General features: G+C 37.6%; 1 protein-coding gene across 6 annotated transcripts in view; it reads right to left on the bottom strand.

The window, feature by feature from the left end:
• CTNNA3 (catenin alpha 3) overlaps positions 1-20,844 on the bottom strand; it is a 1,390,227-nt gene that overhangs the window by 119,509 nt on the left and 1,249,874 nt on the right. For all 6 annotated transcript variants that reach the window (XM_084751942.1, XM_084751940.1, XM_084751941.1 and 3 more), the window contains one exon: positions 18,286-18,378. In XM_084751942.1, coding sequence (XP_084608068.1) covers positions 18,286-18,378 — 93 coding nt within the window. The remainder of the gene's footprint in view (positions 1-18,285; positions 18,379-20,844) is intronic.

The raw sequence follows: 20,844 nt of genomic DNA, 5'->3' as shown, positions 1-20,844 counted from the left end.
TGGTGGATTGTAGCATCAAAATATGAGCCTAACTAAAACTCACTTTCCTAAAGTGCCATTTTTTTTCTGGTATTTAGTCATGATCACAGGGAAAGTAACCAACACAAGATTTAAGATTATCACTTTACAGTGGTATTTTTAGTTGTCAATTTGTAAGGTGCAGATTGGCAGTGGTTGATATTGGAGCCAACATAACAGAACACACATGAAGCAGGAGACAAACACCTAGACATAAGAGGTTTGAGACCGAGTCAGGTTGAGGCGATATATCCTAAAGGTGGGCAAAACTATTCCATGGCATAGGCTCGTGGATTAAAGAAAGAAAGCCAAGAACCAATATTTATAGCTCTCTCATGATGCAGATGTGATGTGACCAGGGCTCTCATGATGACCTAAACCCCCTCAAACTTTAAACCAAATTATTCCTTCTTTACTTAAGTATGCACTTTTCAGGTATTTTGTCCAAGTAATAAGAGAAATGACTAATAAACTCTATAGCTGCTGGCATCACTAAAATGTATCATCAAGTGTAATGGTGTTCTACCTCTATCTCTAGTGCCACAGATGGGTGATCTCTTAATAGTTGGAATGGAAAAAGAGCCTAGCCACTGGGCCACTTACCTCAGTTGTTTTTTTCTGATGATATATATATATATATTCATTTCCTTCCTTCTCAGTTTCCCTGAGTCATTTCCTCTTGGAATCAAAACTGCCAGCTAACTAATAGAGTCTCTCTTACAATTTGGCTATGTGGTAACAATCCTAAGATGATGGCTTGAGATAATCATCCAACAGCCCCTGACCATATCATGATATCCTAAACCAACTCCTATGGAATGCCTTCATCCTCTTCTTTGCTTATTTTTCCATACAATGCCAAGACTACTGTGAGCATGTTGCGAACAGAATGTTCAGCCATTAGACCTATGTTCTTCCAGGTATAATCCCTCTGTGAACAAAACTCCTTCCTTGATTTCAGCAGTGCTTTCTGGGATAGAGGCCAAAATTAGATTCTTGGCATTCCCTGGAACCCCAATAAAACAAGGGCATTTTATTCTGAGGAATTTTCTTATTTTCTATCCCATATACTATAACTGTGTCAATACAAAGAAATTACTCTAAAATTTGGTAGAGTAGGCTCACTACCAGCAAGATTTCAAATACGAATGTCATATAATACCATTTATATTTATTCCAAGTGTCATTATTAATAACTCCATAAACAAATCTATAAAATTTAATTATGGAAATAAAAACATACAAAAACAGCATTTATAATTGCCAATAATTTGTAAGTGTTAAGAATAGATAAGTTTAGGGTTATGGCACAGAAGTTGTAACTACTGAAAACAATATTGTCCTGAACATTCTATCTTGTCTTGGACTAAAAAGCTATTTAGTATTTCTTAATTTTAAAATGAAAAATAGACTATGAAAAGTATAATAGTGACTTTTCCATTTCAAAGGTATGTTTTTATTTGTTCATTGGTGTGTGTGTGTATGTATGTATGTATGTATGTATGTGTGCATGCATGTGCATGTGTGTGTGCATGAATATGCAAAATGTATGCTGGTACCCAAAGAGGATAGAATAGGATGTCAGATACCCTGACACTGAAAACATAGACACCTATAAGCTACTCAATGTGGATGTTGGACACTGAGCCCAGGTCCCCTTCACGATCATTAAGTGCTAATAACTGTTGACTATATCTCTTCCCCATCATGCTTTTAAAAATAAGAATTTTTATTGTTATTAATCATTCCTAAGATGAATGGACTAAGAAAATGCATTTACATAATTACCACACATTAATTTTTATGTAGAACATCTAAGTAATCTATATATGATAAAATTTACTCATTTTAATAAAGATTAATCATTTAAAAGTGAGAGCATATTAAGATATTTAATAATAACTTCTCCTAGATTGAAATTTCAGGAAACATTTATTTAAAACAACTGAGTGCGAGAAGTTAGGGACTGAGAGAATGTAGTGTTTTAAACTATTCAGCCTAAAATTGTATGTGGTGACTCATAAAGTGAAAAGGATAGAATTTAATTTCAAGTCAAGTAAGAAATTTACATAAAAAAGAAACCAAGTGTGTTATTTTACAATAGAGAGCTTAGTGATGTCACATATGTGGAAATTCAAAAAATGTAAACCGTGTCCTTCTGAGGAAGCTACAGCTGATTACTTGTACTTGGCTGCTGTAACACCCTGTTTGTGGAAGAAGGAATGATGTATGATGAGACGCACAGTTATTGTCCTTCAAAATTAATGTTTGTATCTGGCATAATGCTTTCCTACTGTGAAGGCATCAAGTTGGAAGAATCTAGTTTCTGCCACCCATAAAGCTAAAAAAAAAAAACAAAAAAAAAACCATACAATAAAAAGCCCGTAGAAAATATTGCTGCCTACTTACCTGATGCTCCCATCAGTGTAACTGGTAAATGTATTGATTTGTGGGATTCCTTCTGTTCTGTGAAGATGAAAGACCATGGAAGCCCTTCAACAGCAGAACATTTTATTCAATATATCCTCATCCGTGTTCACAGCTATGATGCCTTACATTTGTCTCATGATAAACTTTAAAAAAATTTTTTTTCTTAATTTAAACTGTTTAAAGAGTGGAATCACCTGGCCCAGTATGGCCTGGGACTCATCATATAGATCTGGTTCATTTGAACTTGTTCACTGGTCTCAGCCTCTTGAGTGCTTTTATTATATTAAATTTCTTTTAAAGAGTATTTGCTATTTTCTTACGTAGTCAGTGATTAACTGTTTAGACTGCTTTTAGACAGTTGTTGTTAGGTCCAAAGTGGGCTCCTCAAAATGCCAAGGTCGGTAACAAGTTCCCAAAGAGAAGGATTCTATCTAGGTAAACAGATGATTACGATTGGCTAAACAGAAGCCTAAAGTCAGGTTTCTGTTTACCAGGAAAACCATTACCTTCCTTTATCTGTCCCCAAGGTCAACTGCCTCAGCAAGCGCATACAGTTCTCAGTCAATCTGAACATCCTATATTGGTTCAAAAGCCCCCACCCTGCTGACTGTTATATAAAATCCACTTTCCTGCTCTGCCACTTTGCTTCTCCCCTCTCTCTGTCCCCCAGAGAGAAGCCTTTGCAGTTGGTCCCCAATAAACCCTCGTTTCTACCCACAGGGAGGGATTGTTCAGCGGTTTCACTGAAGCCTCTGTTACATTTGTATCATTAGGTCAACCGGAACTAAAGCGTTGAGAAACCATTGGGTTTAAGAGTTGAGCTTATCTACCAAATTCTACGACCTGAAAACGTAAGACGGGAAAGGCAGAGCATTGAGACATAGGGAGAGACGTGCAGAGTCTCCTGGAAACGCCATGCTATCGCGTTCTCGAAGATCACGGGAGCAAATGGACAGAGAATTTGAAACCAGATTATAAGCTATACAATGGAATCAGAATTTGACAAAGCTGAACATCATTTAATGATAAAAAATTTAGTTAGACATAGAAGAAATATGATTCCACACAGTGAAGGATATGTTAAAACATGAAGTAGACATAGACAGTCACAGAAGCCAAACACTTTCCTCTAAGACGAGAGAAAAAAAGAAAATGGTCGTAACTTTGCCAATATGTCTATCTAGAGGCCTGCTGCCATTTTTGTCTTCTATGAAATTTTTGCCAAGGAAGACAGGACTGCAAATTTGTCTGACAGATCGAGGTGGCATGGTGTGTTCTTGGGAATGCTCATGTACTGTGGAGTCTTTAGTTGGTGAATATTCACGATGTGGGGGAAAGCATGCTATATGCTGTATAATCTCAATTACCCAAGTGTATGTACAAGTTGCAGAATCTAGAAGGACACGCCAGCTGAGCTGCTTGTGACTGGGTGACTTAGTTCTTGGATTCTTGTGTTTTGTTTCCTGTAATGCACACACTAAAAAAATAAAAGATTCTTTAAAAGCTTAAAAAAAAAAAAAAGAAAATGGTTGTCATGCCTACAACTTCAATTTAGTATAGCACTGGATCTAGACAGTCAATCAGAGAAGAGAAAGAAATGAACAGCTTTCAAAAAGAAAAAGAAGCAGTGAAATTATTTGTTAACAATATTATATAAAGAAAAAGAATCCAAAATACGACTCAGCTTGACAGATTAATTCAGAATACAAAGTCAAGATGTGAAAGCAATAGTGTCTTGTAACAGCAAACTATCCAAAAAGGAAACTGAAGAAATAGTGCTGGAAAAACGCCTCAGTGGTTCATAGAACTGGCTGCCCTTCCATACAAGTCACGTTTGATTCCCAGCATCCTCATGGTTGCTTACAAATCTTATTCATTGAATCATATACCCTTTTGTGGCATCTATAGGCTCAGTATAAATGTAGTGTACCGACATGTAAGCAAAACACTCATATACATAATATGAAGCTAAAATAATTTAAAAACCAGTTCCTTTCATAATAGCACATAAAATAAGTATAAATTAATAAAAATACAGAAGACCATTCATTGAAATTATTTTTTTTAATTTTATTTTTAAATATATTTTATTAATTTATTCATATTATACCTCAATTGTTATCCCATCCCTTGTATCCTTCCATTCTGCTCTACCTCCTATTTTTCCCTTATTTGCTCCCCTATGAATGTGACTGAGGGGGACCTTCTTCCCCTGTGTATGCTCATAGGGTATCAAGTCTCTTCTTGGTAGCCTGCTATCCTTCCTCTGAGTGCCTCCAGGCCTCCCCATCCAGGGGACATGGTCAAATATGGGGCATCAGAGTTCATATGAAAGTCAGTCCCCACTCTCCACTCAACTGTGGAGAATGTCCTGTCCATTGGCTAGATCTGGATAGGAGTTCGAAATTTACTGCACATATTGGAAACAGCCTAAGCGTCCTTCAGTAGAAGAATGGATAAAGAAACTATGCTACATATACACTATGGAATACTACTCAGCTATTAAAAACAAGGAATTCCCAAAATTTGTGGACAAATGGATTGAACTAGAAACTATCATGAGTGAGTTAACCCAGAAGCAGAAAGAGTCAAATGGTATATACTCATATCTGGACACTAGCCCAAGGGGCACGTCCCACAAAAGTCTTCACTTACCAGGAAAGTGGGACAGAGGAGATGACTTCCTATTGGGACTCTAGGTGAGAGAAGCAAGGGAAAATGGGGAAATAGAAGGATCCAGATGGTCCTAGAAACCTAGAGGAAGAACATTATAATGGGTGGATCTGGGCCCAGGGGTTCTGCTCAAACTATGACATCAGTCATTTTGAAATTATAAAAACTGTTGTAGAAAATTATATATTACATAAATGAATGGAAATGAACCTGTGGCCATGGAATGGCAAAATTAAGACTATTATAACATCTATATTGTATTATACAATCTGAAGATTAACCCAAATGTAAATTTTGCCTTTTGTAAAAAGATACACCCTCACTTTATTCATTAGACTCACCTGGAGCTAAGTATGTAACCTTGACTTGTCTCAGTCTCTCTATCTTTAGTCTACTGAGTGCTAAGATTGCAGGTGTGAGCAACCTTGCTTGTTTCCTTTGTTTTTTTATATAGGACTAAAACTTCTAAAATTTACATAAAATTAGAATAGGTCTCAACTAAGCAAAGCCATCATAAGCCAAAGGCACAAAGGTGATGTATGCCTACAACAGGACTTGGGAGCTCCAGCACGGTCTACAATACCAGTGCCAGGCTAGCCAGCAGTGTTTGTTAAAACAGCACGTATACATAATATTGTCTAACCTCACATTCGATCACAAGCCTACCATTGTCAGAACAGCATGGTTCCACCATAACAACAGACACATTAACCAGTGAAACGGTATAATAGGGAGCAAAACAGGTCCTACTTATTTCAGCTGGTTTTACGGCATAAATGCCTGTCTTACAAGTGAAAGAAAAATAGACATTCATTATAATACTCCTGTTGTGAAAACTAGATATACACAAATAACAGGGAAAAAGTGGTCACTTTACCTTATACTATACACACAGATCTAACTATAAAGAGTAAGGTATCGTTTCTGACTTTACAAAAAAAAAACCATAGTAGTAGAGGTGCTAGGGGAATGGTTAGGTGGGTTCAGGATTTGCTACATGTGTGAAGATTAGAATTTTGATCCTCATCACACACATTAATACCGCTCTGGCATGCTAGCCTATATGTAATTCTAGTACTTTAGAGGCCGAGACAAGAGATCGGTGGAGCAAGCTTGACTAACTGAACCAGTGAGCTCAGAGTTAAAGACCCTGCCTCAATATCCATGCAGGAAGAGGAGCCCAGAGTTGGACACTCAGTATCCAACTCTGACATTGATATCCATGTGCAAAGAAGTATATGCACACCTGCAGGTGCACTTGCATTCATACACATGTGAATTCTGACATTACACGCACAGCATACACAGATGCGTCAAAATTTCCACAAAGGTGTAAATACAAATAAATGTCCTAGTATAAAAAGCACAGATAATCAATGACATCGGTTCAGGCAAAGGGTTCTTTAAAAATGAATACCAAAGCAGAAGCAACAAAGATAAAACCAGAAACCACTGCAGCAAACGAAAAGGTTCCATATGGCAAAGAAGAAAATAAGAGACAACTCATAGTTTGGAAGAAAATATTTGCCAAAAAATGCATAAGATAAAGAACTAATAATCATAGGAACAAAAAAAGCTCTATGGAAAAAAAATGTTGAATGAAGGACATAGACATTTCTGGAGAAGGCAAACATTTTATACCAAGAGGTACCAAAAAAAAAAAAAAAAAAAAAGATGATTACTGGCTTGTGATGAAATTCTGGAAAAAAATAAGATATCACCTGTTAGAATGACTCTTAATGAAAAGGTAAAAATATTGTAGGCAGAGGTGTGGGGACACACACAACCCATAGGTACTATTAATTGGATGTAAACTAGTGAAGTGTATAAAAAGAAAAATATGGAGTTTCCTCAGAAAAGTGAGAGCAAGGCTAATATATCGTATTTCAGCCTTGCTTCTGGACATTCGTCTGAAGTAATTAAAACCTATTCAGCCACAAGCCATTTACACTCCCACGTTCACTGTTACATTATCCATGAGTCCTGAGGTATGGGATCAGGTGAACATTATCAAATAAATTACTAAAGAAAATGCAACATATGTGCTTTACACAATGGAGTGCTATTTAAAAAAAAAAAAGAAATTCTGTCATCTGAACCAAAACTGACTATAGGTAAAATAAGCTAGTACAGAAAGACCATATAATCTTGATTTAATGTAAAATCTGAAAGTGGAGCTCTCTCAGAAGCACAGAATAGAACCATGCTCATCAGGGGCAAGGAGGGTCAGTGGTTGGAGACAGGAGAGATGTTGATGAAAGATAACAGAGTTTCTCTTAGACAATAGCAATAATCTTTAGTGTGTAGGTGCATGTGCGTGTGTGTGTGCGTGTGCATGTGTGTATTCAGATAATGGTTTTTATTAAATTAACCACTTTGTGTTTCAGAAGTGTTACAAAATCTTTTTAAAAAATAAACACAAAAATATTGAGTGATGGATCTATTAAATAACTTGTGTTAATAATTCCATATATACATGAGACATACATGAAAAAATCAAATGGCATTTCTATGTGACAAATAATTATTATTTTATAATTTAAGGAATAACATCGCATATTTAGGGTGTCTTACACAGCTAAGAATAAGAAGGCACCTGAAGGGTGTGGCAATGGGGTAGAATTGTTATTATCAATGTTCCCTGGCATAAGATGCAATCAGTTGTTCACTACTTTATAGTGGTGTCCTAGCAATTTAGAACAAGATTTATCAGCCTCAAGTTAACTGTCTGGAAGGAATCTCTGCTTATACTGTAGGCTTAAGATACTGGAAACTAGTTCTTTTTAAAAAAGACACCCCAGGAGGAAGGCTTTTTTTTCTTTTTTCCACCCGTATTTATGACTTTTTTTGTGGCTGTGGCCAATGTCTGATAAGAAACAGCTTAAAATGGGGAAGGCTGTTCTGTTATCCATGTAAGTTGCTAAGTTTGTTGTGGTGGTCTAAGCATGTGTGGCAGGAATCTGTTACTTTGTGTCTTCAATTAGCAAAGAACTGATCAGAGCTGAGAATACTAAATAATCCCAAAGCCTGTCCCAGTCACCCAATTCCTCCAGCAAGGCAGCGCCTTCAAAACATATTGCATGACATCACCACCCACTGAGACATTTTACACTCAAACAAGTACATCAGCCATCACAGGTCATAAAATGCACATGTATATAGCACTCTAAACTTAAAAGAGCTGAGATAAGTGTGTTTCCTTGTGTAATAGACCAATAGATTGAACTCGAAACAAATAAATTAAAGCTCAAAATTCAGTACAAGAAATTCCACACTAACAATAAATACTAGGATGTGAGGATATCTGTGTCACTGACGCATGACTAAGAGAGAGAGAGAGAGAGAGAGAGAGAGAGAGAGAGAGAGAGAGAGAGAGAGAGAGAGAGAGACTATTTAGATATGAAATCCACCAAATTCTGGGCCAATGTAGAATTCTACTGAAGAATAAGTATTTACTGGTGAGGAGAAAAAGGGGGTGCTGAGGGACTGTGACCCACAAGGTAGATAAATGGCTGAGGAGAAGTCAAATGCCTAATAGTAAGTAGGGTGGAAAGAGGCGGGGCTGGAGAGAAACGCATGTACAGCGATGCAAAGGACAGGAGCAGGCTCAGAGTCTAGAGGTGCCCCACACAGGGCACTAATGGGATGGATTGAATGTGAATAGCAATGACCACTCAGACCCAGATTCGTATTTTCTAGGCATGGTGGTAAATCTCAGGTGTCTTGAGAAAAATTGTGTGGGTTTAAGGTAGAGAATAAGAGGTGATAAAAGTGGAAACAGAAGACAATGTCAGAACCTGATGCAGAAGCCAGTGACAGGACCAGATACAGGAATGTAGGTGGCAAATGCCAGAACCTGAACTACGGAGGTGACCAGGATGCCCTTAATGTTCCTCTGAGCATGAATAAAATGTCAGCAGTTCCCCATTGGACTCCAGGACTTTCCACAGGTCTGTTGTTTGAGAGCTCACTTCATCACAATTAGGGTTGTGAATTATGTCTTTGCTTCTTTAAGAAGTATTTGAGGAGAGGGAGGCTGAGACAGGGATGCTCTGTGGAGGCTTGACTGTACTTGATTCTCTCTGTAGACCAGGCTGGCCCCACAGCAGTTGGCCTGCCTCTGCCTCACCAGGGCTGGAATTAAAGGCCTACACCACCACATCAACTTTATGGTAGATAAACAGCTTTTTCTAGAAGGTGGGAACCATCCATTTGAAGTCCAGTCGAGCCAGATTCTCCTCCATTTCACCAGTTTTTCAGAAAAATAGGAGCTTAACTTCAGCAGGCACATTTATACACAAAAATAAAATTCATCATAAGAAAATTGGTCATTGCTTGTAGTCAAACCAATTAACAAAGGCAAAGACTTTCAATTCCTATAATTTCACCTCATTTGTTTTCTAAAGCAAGGTTGAGCACAGGTTGCATTCTGACTCTGGTTTCTTTTTTTTTTTTTCCTTTTTTTTATTAATTTATTCCTGTTACATCTCAATGGTTATCCCATCCTTTGTATCCTCCCATTCTTCCCTCCCTCCCATTTTCCCCTTATTCCCCTCCCCTATGACTGTTCCTGAGGGGGATTACCTCCCCCTGTATATGTTCATAGGGTATCAAGTCTCTTCTTGGTAACCTGCTGAGACCAAATTCTATCCTGATGCAAGTTCTTAATAGTGGACATAATGGAAATAATAGTTAGGTCTAGAAAAATCTAAATAGGTTAGGAAAACCAGAATGTATTTTATGATAAACTATGGGAGGACTCAAAAAGCTCTCTTAGATTTAGAATTGAATTTGTTGAATTTTTTAAATTGCAAAAAGATGTATAAATTTTGAGTAAATTTGTGGGGTTATTTAAGGCATTTAACCTAGGAAATAGTGAGTGTCACATGTGCCTGTGAGCCCTAAGGTACAGGAAATAGACAGGCGGGCATCTTTGTGAAGGCAGAGCCTAGGAGAAAGGACTGCATCAGAGCTGTGAGATAATGTGGTAACAGATCTTGGTGCAACATAAGAATGTCTAGAAAAAATGGGAAGGACTGGAGAACCTCAGGGCACAGACCTCAAGGACAATGGACGCTGGTGTTTGTAAATACAGAGAAGGGCCCGGTAAAAACCTAAGTCAGTACGGTGCTTGCTGTGCAAACGTAAGGACCTGAGTTTGATCCTCATATCTTACCTACAAGAAAACTGGTCAGTGTACTGCCCACTTAGGAGCCCAATGTTGGGGATGTGAGGGCAGGAGGGAGCCAGCTAGCCAAGCCTTCCCAGCAAGCACAAGGCCAATAATAGATAGATAGATAGATAGATAGATAGATAGATAGATAGATAGATAGATAGATAGGATTTAATAAACAGAGCCTGTCTCTAAAGTTAAAAGCTGAATGTCATCTGAGGAGGTTGCCCCTGAACCTCACATACATTCTTCATGCACACAAACAACTTCATACACATGCAAGGATCCATATACCTATGAATATACAAACAAACACATGTGCGCATGAATACACAAGAAATTCAAGGAAACATACAAGATATGGGAAAACAGAATTATTTCCCGAAGCAAAACTGAGAGGAAAGAAATTGATGACCAGCAAAGCCCTAGCCTTCTGTGGGAGGGCTGCTGCATCATTTAATTTAGCCAGGTTTCCTTCATAATAACCCAAGCCAAATTATATCATGAAGCAGGTAATGAGGTCACATCTCTTCATACACTGTGTGGTAATTCAGTATACACTGATTATTAGAAGCATATTCTGATAATAAATAGAGCTTATTAAAACCATTCCATTCTTTATTTTAAATAAACCACCCATCCGTGGCAGGTTTTTTCATACACTCATAGCAGAGGACATTTGGTAACTGCCTGTAGACAAGCAATAATGAGGCAGTTATTTGTATCACCAACATGAACTTGCAGTGAACATGGGTGGTAGTTTTTTTTTCTCTCAACCCACCAAGAATCATTTTAAGATTTGATATGCTCCAATTCATTTGCTGCTGTTGACATTTTGAGGTTGTGTCCAGTAACCTAGGCAACTGTTCTCATTTCTCTCCTAATTTATTTCTATTTATAGAGCTTATATAGATTCAGTGGTCTCAAAGACAACTCCTCAGAGCAGAGTAGGCTTACCAGCTATGAAATCCTCATGGGTAAATATTTAATAAATTCACAAATAAATTTATTTGAGCTGCAATTTATATGGTTCAGGAGCCCTTTTAAAATCGGTGGATTCATGCTGAAAGATGAACTGACAATGGTTGAAGTTAAAAATGTGGGTTCTATATATTTGATATTCACATACATAATTCCAGCAATTAGAGACCACACCTTCAGATACTATCTATCTATCTGTCTGTCTGTCTGTCTGTCTATCTATCTATCTATTTATCTATCTATCTATCTATCTATCTATCTATCTATCTATTTATCTATCTTTTTCTCTCTCTTTCACACAGACACACACAGACACCAAGACACACACACACCCTAAGGCCTCATTAAATGCTACTGAATGAGTCCCCTTTACTAACTCTCATCTGTAAGCTACCATGATCTGGTTTAATTGCAGGAGACATAGAAGATGTAAGGCTTTAGTGGCTTTCAAGCTGTGTGGATGAAAGGAAGAAACTCTGGGCACAACATGGGCTGGGATAGAGAGAGGAGTAATTTTTAAATGTTTACTTGAAAAACTGTCTCTGATATGCTAAGACCAGGATGAGATTCCCTGAATCTTCCCCTTAGCCAGACTATATCTTAAATAAACAGGAATTCAATTTCTCTCTAACTCTGAGGTGTGTGAGAACACCAGCATGACCACTTTCCTCTATCAGAGGTCTCGACCACCTTTTGTGAGGTTATACAGTAATCAAATCTCCCACCTTACGAACGTGGGTGAGACCTCTGATAGAGACAGAATGTATGAGTTGCCAGGATACCAAAACACTACAAAGAAAAATTCTCAGAGGTCAGGACCAAACCTCCAAGAAATATTGAAAACAGCAAGAACTTGTGAGACCATAGTGGCCCAGGATAATAGAGGAAGCGTAGAGGAGCTTCAATCCCTGATAACTCAGCAGGAGTTGCCTCCCTGCCCCCTCCTAATCTGACCCTCTAAAGTCTGTGCCCTACCATCGGCCCTAGCAAGAATCAGTTACCTTGACAGTTATCAGACTTCAATCTTTGTTTAACCTTATTAGGTTTCGACCCCCAAACTCCCTACAGCCCCTGAGTATGCAGATGAAGTATCCTCCAGCATCCTTGCCCTGGTCAATTGTATACAGCTACACAAACATTGCCCAAGAGACCCTGGTCACCTCCCCAGGGACATATATATCCTCTTCTCTCTACAACTAAATGAGCAGTCTCACTGAAGATGTCTTCCGAGAAGGGTGTTTTTCTCTCTCATGCACTGCTGACTGAGATTCTGTCCTTGTACCTTATACCCAGCTATGCTGCACTCCCTCCAGTCCAGCTCAGTGTGAAAACAGCCTGGATACCCCCAAGGGGAGAAGCGAAAGCAGGGCAACAGAACTGGATAATTCTTGAATTATGTTCTCTGTTATTATTCTGTAAAGAGTTAACTCTTTGATCTCTATTTCAGCTTCATGTTACTTTAACAGCCATATGTGTTCTGGTATCATTGGGAATCACATCAAAGCCAATTTCCTTTTAAACTCTTAGAGTATCTCCTGCTTTCTTACCTTTTTCTAAAAACGAAAGAATAGCTGTCCTCTGAAAGTAACCACCTAGCAGAGGATTGAAAAAAGGCATTAAGACTCACAGCCATACATTCGGCGGAGCTCTGGGACAAGAAGGATAAAAGGACCTGGAGGAGACAAGAACTCCATAAGTAGACCAACAGTGCCAATTAACCTGGGCCCAGGGGTGCTTACAGAGACTGAAGCAACAATCAAGAACCATTTATGGACTAGACCTAGGCCCCTAAACAGAGGTAGCCAATGGGCAGCCTGGTCTTCATGTGGGTCCCTAGGAAGGGGAGCAATGGATGCCTGAAGTTATACATGGTATCAAATTTTATATGTACAGATGTAATTCCTATGCATTGATCCTATTGTAAATTTTAATTTATAAATTAAGCTGATTATTAGCAAGTAACAAAATAGAACGTTTGTAGCAATATACTTCTAAAATTTCAAGCATCGCTACTCTTGCAACTTGGGCCTACTATTAAGTAGACTAATGATCACTTAAGCACAATGCTGAAATGCTAATAACAATAAAGTTGACCTGAGACTCGAACTGGCAACATGACAGACAACCAGATGATAATGTCCACAGAGTGGATGGGTTGAACAAAGGTGATGTACCCCTCATGTGTGTGATGAAATAATAGTGATCACGTGTAATTTAAAATGTATGAATTGTTTGTTGGGCTGAACAAAGGTGATTTACCTCTCATGTGTGATGGAATAATAGTGAACACGTGTAATTTAAAATATATGACTTGTTTATTTCTGGAAATTTCCATGTAAAATTTTTGGATGGTGTTAGGTTGCAAGTCAATGAAACCCCAAGAAGTGAAATTATGGAAGATTACTGCAAGTCTTATAATATCAGAAGAACATAAAATACAAATTGATAGAATATCTCTGTGCCAAGAGCTGAATTAATTTCTCATGTGTAATTTGTTCTTGAAAACTCACACAAGATTGTACTGTTAAATTTTGCAAATGAGAAAACTGAGCATAGAAATAGAACTCTTTCAAAGTTAGTTGATACAAATAATATAGCAAAGATGTGAATCTATTTTTATGTGACTCTAAATACCACACTCTTGACTTCTACACTGTAAGCACTGCTAGACGGTGAATCACTTCTCCCTGCGTTTCAATACCTACACTATTTCAATTCACTTTATCAAGCATCTCTAAATATATGGTTGTCCCCCAAGCAGGTTTGAGGGGCATTCCCTCAACTGTTCCCTTATTAATGCTGAAACAGTTTACGAAGCCTCACCTGCCCCTGTTGTCCCCATTGGAGAAGATAAATGAGAGAAGTAGTTGAGAAATTAGAGTTCGCTTTTGTTCAGTTACTGAAACAAACAAACAAAAGTGTCAACACAATCAGCAGTCATATGCAACGTAACTGCCTCTCCTCTTGAGTTCTACACTGGGAGATATGAGTTTTATGTCCCACAAAATCTCCTGTTCTCCCACTCCGCTTGCCTAATGGCCTGTCTATCAAGGAGAAGCAGTCTGCCACCAGTGACAGTGAGTGAGTGGGCACTACCATGGAGATGCTGAATGTAAATCAACAAACTGATTTTCCTATTGATAGAAAATCTACAACTGGGACATTTAGAAATTTACAAGGGTCACACAGGTGTGATTTCATGACATGGTCTTTAGTGTCACAAATCATTTTCCCAGTGGACAGTTGTACTATTAATTCTACTGAGTCATGAGAACTTTGCTCTATACTGTAAGTATGCTGTTCTAGAAACTGTGTGTATGAGATCAGAAAATCTGTGATTTTTGTCACAATCGACATGACCAGGATAAACTACTTAAATTATTTTGGATCTCATTTTCTCTTTCTTTCTTTCTTTCTTTCTTTCTTTCTTTCTTTCTTTCTTTCTTTCTTTCTTTCTTTCTTTTTTCTGAGTCAGGTTTCGCTATGCAGCCTTAGCTGGCCTGGACTCACTTTATAGCCTGGGCTGGCTTCGAAATCACCGAGATCTGCCTGCCTCTGCCTCCTCAGGTTCTGGATTAAAGACGTGTGCCATTCCCCCCAGCTGAATCTCATTTTTTATTTTGCAAAATCAAGATGAAAATAATGACAAAGACTAAACCCAAGTCTTTTGTTAAAAAAAATTAAATTTGGAGATGCTGTATGAACTACAATGTGTTACTCAATACTCAGGACTGCTGTGTTATAGAAAAATATAATTTAGCATGGATGTAGTTTAATCTTAAGAAAAAGTGGATTCCCAAAAGTTTTACTATCATAAGCTTAGGATTTTTTTTTAAAATAAGTCTTAACAGAAATCCAGTTTCCTGCCTCTTTCATGTTGAGACTTTATGATAAAAAAATCATATATTTATGTTTGATTAAAACATGAACAGAACAAACAATAAGCTCTGCAAATAATCTTCTCCAAATCTATTACAAAACCAAGTCCTGTACCACTGTGGAACCTGCTCAGTTGATATAATCACACCGTTGGCTCAGAGAATTCCCATGCTCAATATGGGGATAATCATGTTTGCCTGGCTCTCCAATTGCCACTTCATAAGGCATGCACTATTGGTCATTTAATATTTGTCTCTCATTGTCTGCAGACTGTGAATCATTATTTTTAGTTACAGACCTTTACAATACCCAATGGCATTTGCAGCTGATGACAGCTATAAAGGATGGTGCTAAGCCGAAGGTACTAGGAGTGAAACACAGAAAATAAAATGATAATAAATAACTGTCACTCAGTGCCTAAGTAGTGTCTGAAATTGGTTCGAGTGCATGTCCAATATAACATAAACGCATAATTTAAAAAGCAAAAAAAAATGTTGATTCCTTTCATCATGCAATGAACAAGAAGGAATGCAGATGCTTGTCTTCCCAGAGACCATGAGTTAAACACAAAGCATGGTGTAAGTACTCAAATGGTTCTCCCAAAACTCCATGATGAATCAGTCTTAGAGCATTTCCCCCAAAGTGTTGGTATTCAAAAAATGCAATTAAAGTAGTAGTCTAATGGGTACAAAAACAAACAAACAAACAAAATTTCAAAGTATAATGAGAAGATATAAACATAGACACAAGAGTAAGGAACACAGCATCGTTATCTCATTAGAAGAAATAGGAAACTGTTGGGAATACGAAATGTCTGACAGAAATGGACTTATTAAAAGAAATCTTTGGTACTGGTCAGGTGATTTGGGTTAGAGATGTGCTCATGCTATCCTTTTTGGTTATCTGTATCCTAACTGAAGGATAAAGTATATTGTGATTAACCTGCAAGGTAGATTTATACTAAAATATGTTGCTGGAGTTAAACTGTATGTATTATGAAATAATTGAATTTAAAAGTTTTATTCTTATTATTTATAAACAGTTAGATTTTAGTTTTTATTTGGGCACACTCCTCCTACTAAGACAGCTTTCTTACCCTGGAATGTGCTCTCCCCCATCTCTCTCTCTCTCTCTCTCTCTCTCTCTCTCTCTCTCTCTCTCTCTCTCTCTCTCTGTGTGTGTGTGTGTGTGTGTGTGTGTGTGTGTGTGTGTGTGTGTGTGTATGTGTCTGTTTCTCTAGGTTTCTGTCTCTTATTCCTTTGGAAAAATCAGTCTTACTCATGGTACAGCATCATCATAGTTCATTTTATACTACTATAAAATTTACCCTACCAGGTTTAGGTCATAAGAAAACTGCTATGAGTAATAATCAATTGCTTGATGGTGAAAATATTCTCCACTCCTCTAAAAGGCTATTGTGCTGGCTTGAATGAGAATGGACCTCATAGCCTCATATTTTTGAAAGCTTAGTCACAGAGAAGTGGACCTGTTTGAGAAGGATTAGGAGGATGCTGAAGGGTGCCCAAATAAATATTATTTATGCATTACTATAGACTTTTAAGCTCATAATTTCCAAAGAGAACCCACTGAGAGCCCGTGGAAACAAACTATACTTAAGAAATTTCAATTAACAAATGAAAGAGAACGGGAAGAGTGAGTCTGAGGAATTTTAATAATAGACCCAAAGGAATGGAAGCAGAGATAAATGATTGACAATAATTAAGCATTTCCAAGGGAATCTCACGTCCTAATTATAACCAAGGATCAGGGGAAGTTCGGAAGAACATCGAGTCATTTGGAATATACACACTGGCATAGTTACATGAAACTGGTATTAGTTACATGAAACAGAATTTTGCTCCTAGCAGATCTGATGGTGAGTGATCTGTCTTGTTACAGCTTGTGATGGTGTTATCACACCAAATTATTGAAGAAAAACTAGATGGTTATAGAACTCTATGCAGATGGAAGAAATTCTACAATCCAGAGGAATTTCTGAATGATTCTAAGAATATAAGCAGTTCTATAAAAGACTCATAAAAGGTCCAACTGAATAGTGACCAGGATATATAATATATATAAATAAACATGTACAAGTATTACCTTTTCATTATTCAGCTTTAAAGCTTATAAAACACTCCCATATATATCATCCTATTTGAAGTTAACAGGAGACATGAAAACATCTGATTTAATCTTTCTTTTCTATATGAAGAAATATTGCTTCTTCATAATATGTGTCTAAACCAAGAATTCATTGCCTATGTGTATAAATCTTGAATATAAAAACAGTCATATTTATCCAAATACAATATATTTCCTTTTTGTAAATTAAACTTTCTTCTAGCAAGGCTTGTCAGTCTTGAGACCTATGCTGATCCCAGTGACACGGTTATATTTTACCAGCTACTAGAGCAGAGTTTACCAACAGCAAAACACCTTTCTTCTTTTATTGCCACTTCATGATTCCACATCTTAACAATGATCGAAGCTCTGTTTAAGGACAGTCACAACTAGATACTATGTGTTCTACACACTTCCTGGCGTGAATTAGCTTCAAGAAGATTGACAACTCTAGTGGCCAAGAGAAATCTGAGTCTCAAGATATGAGCTTCACCTCATACATTACCAACTACTTTCCCACTATGGTTATTTTCACAACAGGTGAAAAAGAAACACATACTACTTTTACCACAAAAGTTAGGGGAAAATAACTTTTTTATCACATGCGTGCACATATGTGTGTTTGTGTGTGTTTTTGTGAGGGGGGTGGTTGAAGGAGTTTCAAAAGATAGCACTAAAGACAAGAAAAAAGACCCCATTACTGACCCAGTAGAAGACTTTGTCATTTTAGAGCATATTTTTAAAATTCAGGATCCTATTCTCTACGTTAAACAAATATGTATGAATTTCACTTTCATATTCACATGACATGTACAAGATAAGAAGCAGTATGGAATAATTTACTACAGGAAAAAAATTCTTTCTTAGCCTGTTACTCTTACAGTTCAAGGCTTTCTTTTCTGTACTTCAGAAAGCCTCATCCAGACCCAACTGTTTCCTGTATGAGAGGCTTCCTGGATGACAAAGACCACTCACAGCCAACAGATGTCCCTCTGGAGAAGACTTACTCGGTCAGTTTTCCCTTCCGTCTGAATGCTGGTGTGGCTACGGACCTCATGATCCTCTTCAAGGTCAGAAATGTCCTCTAGTTCCTCTGGAGTCTGTGAAAAGAAAGCAAGGTATAACTAATGAGACTGCAAAATGATGCCAGAACTCTAAAAAGAGTCTGTAGGACCTCAGCCCAGTGAGGTGACCATTGAGTTAACATATGATCTGGAAATCCAACCACAGCTATATACACACAAGAGAGGCATTAATTCATATAAAAACTCCGACATTTCCACTTCAACATCATAAAAGACAAAAAAGCGGAAACAACTCTACTGATGAACACATGTAAAATATTTTCCATCCACACAGGAAAATAAAATTTGTTAATAAAGGTAAGCCAAATAGTTATTCATGTTGCACAGTAGATACACTTTGATTATATCATGCTACATGAAAGGTGACAATTTAGAAAGACTTTAGAGAATATGACATGAAATATTTGGAATATGCAAATCTTTTATAAACAAAATTTATATTACTTTATAGGAGAAAGATGCAATGACCTAATGTACTTAACATATCTTCTCTTTGGGATGCTGACAATACTGGAATTAAGATAATGACACTGTAGACCTTATGAATACACAAAAATGCTGATTTTGATATAAAAAATATAGAATGTTATTGTATATGAATTATATTCCAATAAAGGTGGAGTAGGTGCAAAATTAGAGATCCGATGGAATTTTCTATGAGTGCAAAGTAATTTGAACAGCTACTATAAGGTTACTCTAAACCAAGTGCTTTGAATTAGTAAATAAGTCAGACAGGTTTCATTGGATCAATAAACCATCAGCTGCCACCACAGATATCAAGAAACCACATTTCCTAGGCACTTACATGAAAAAGCAACATCGCTTGAAATTCTGTATGTATTACAAACAGTCAGACAATGTCCACTCTCCTTTTTCCAGTATCAGTTGAGATAGCTCTTGCTCAGGGAGCCTCTAGATAGAACCTGATAGCTTACATGCTTTTCTGCATCTCTTTGCCCTCCACCTGCCACAGGCTCATTACTTTATAGCACCTCAGTTTTAAAACTGGGCAGCTAAGTATTGATTGGCATACTCTGTGAGGGAAGGATCGGGCAATTGCACTTATCAAAAATAAGAATCCCAACATATGTTGTCATTCCTGCAAGCGCAGCTGGAAATGCAAGCCAGGAATTAATATTTGCTTCACTTTGTATAGTTACAACCTTATGCTATGATGTCTTTTAATACAGATCCCTGGTGAAAAACCTGGGAAAAAGTAGTTTTTACCAAAGTCATTAACAATTGAAGTGAAAGAGAGCCTTGAGACTGCATCTCTTCTGGAGAGGTGCCTACTGAAGAGTGGCCTCCTTAGACCAATTCTGATTTCCTTAAGCCTTGTTTATTAAACTGTATTTCCAAGATTTTCATGGCTGCCCAGGGTCTTCCTCTCTTTGGTACCAACCTAAAGCCTGGACAGGTGATTATTAGCTGATATAATGGAACAAAGTGCCAATTTCATATTCACTATTAGCTCCAGATAGTTTATCATGCTGTGCATCCTTAAGCAGCATGGTCTTTGCTCTCAAACACTTGCAATGAGCACCCCCATTGCCTCACCACAGAATTCTCTATATTTATTTCATCTGCCTGCCTGCAGATATTAATATTCCACTTTCACTGAGGCCCCGGTGTGCTCAGCTTTTGTTATCTATGCATAGATCTTTTGCAGCTCTGAGTAACAATGATCACAGAGCAATTGATTCTCTCATCCCAGGTGTTAACAGTCTGGGATCAACACTGTACAACTTCTACAAAAACCACACATTGCACTATTAGCCATCTGTGTGTTCTCGTAGGGGCTTTGAGAAAACGCATTTTCTACGTCCCTCCTTGATACATGCGCTAAGTCTTCTGACATGTGAATATATTGCATCAGGCAAATCCCCATTCTTGTGCCCTGTTTCTTTTAACTGAAGACTGTCTGATACCACTACTAGGATCTGATTCTTATAAATGTCTTTTTGCTTATTACTTGGGTTGCCACATCCTTTAGTGCAACACTGCCTCGTCATTCGTTCCAATATCTCAGCAAGCCTCAAATAAAGCAAACTAACTAAAACTATGATGGCCTTCAGAAATCTCAAGAACCATTTTTGTTGCTGAAAGAGATAAGCCTACCAATTACACCCACATACTTCTGCACTTGCTTTTTCTGTAACGCGGAACTAATATTTTTCTTGCAAAGCCACCAAAATTGACCTCTTCTCTTCATGAGCAAAATCAGTGGGAGAGTGTTCAAAACACTTCCTGGCAACATTTCACATTCTGTGAGGCAGGAGGTTGGAAGGCATTGTGAAATAAGAAGTTAAATATATAATGCAACAGTTAAAATTAACCAAGAGAGAAGATTTCTTTAGTTGTGTTCGGGTATATATGTTAACCTTTTCAAGTCTGAAGGCAAATCATGGAGAGGAAAAAAATGAATTTTTACAAAAGAGAGATTGGGGTGGTGGGATAAAATATATAAAATCTCTCAAAATA

Source organism: Acomys minous (assembly GCF_964271855.1).
Source record: "Acomys minous genome assembly, chromosome: 13".
Taxonomy (NCBI): Eukaryota; Metazoa; Chordata; class Mammalia; order Rodentia; family Muridae; genus Acomys; species Acomys minous.
This window is presented reverse-complemented; position numbering and strand designations above follow the sequence as displayed.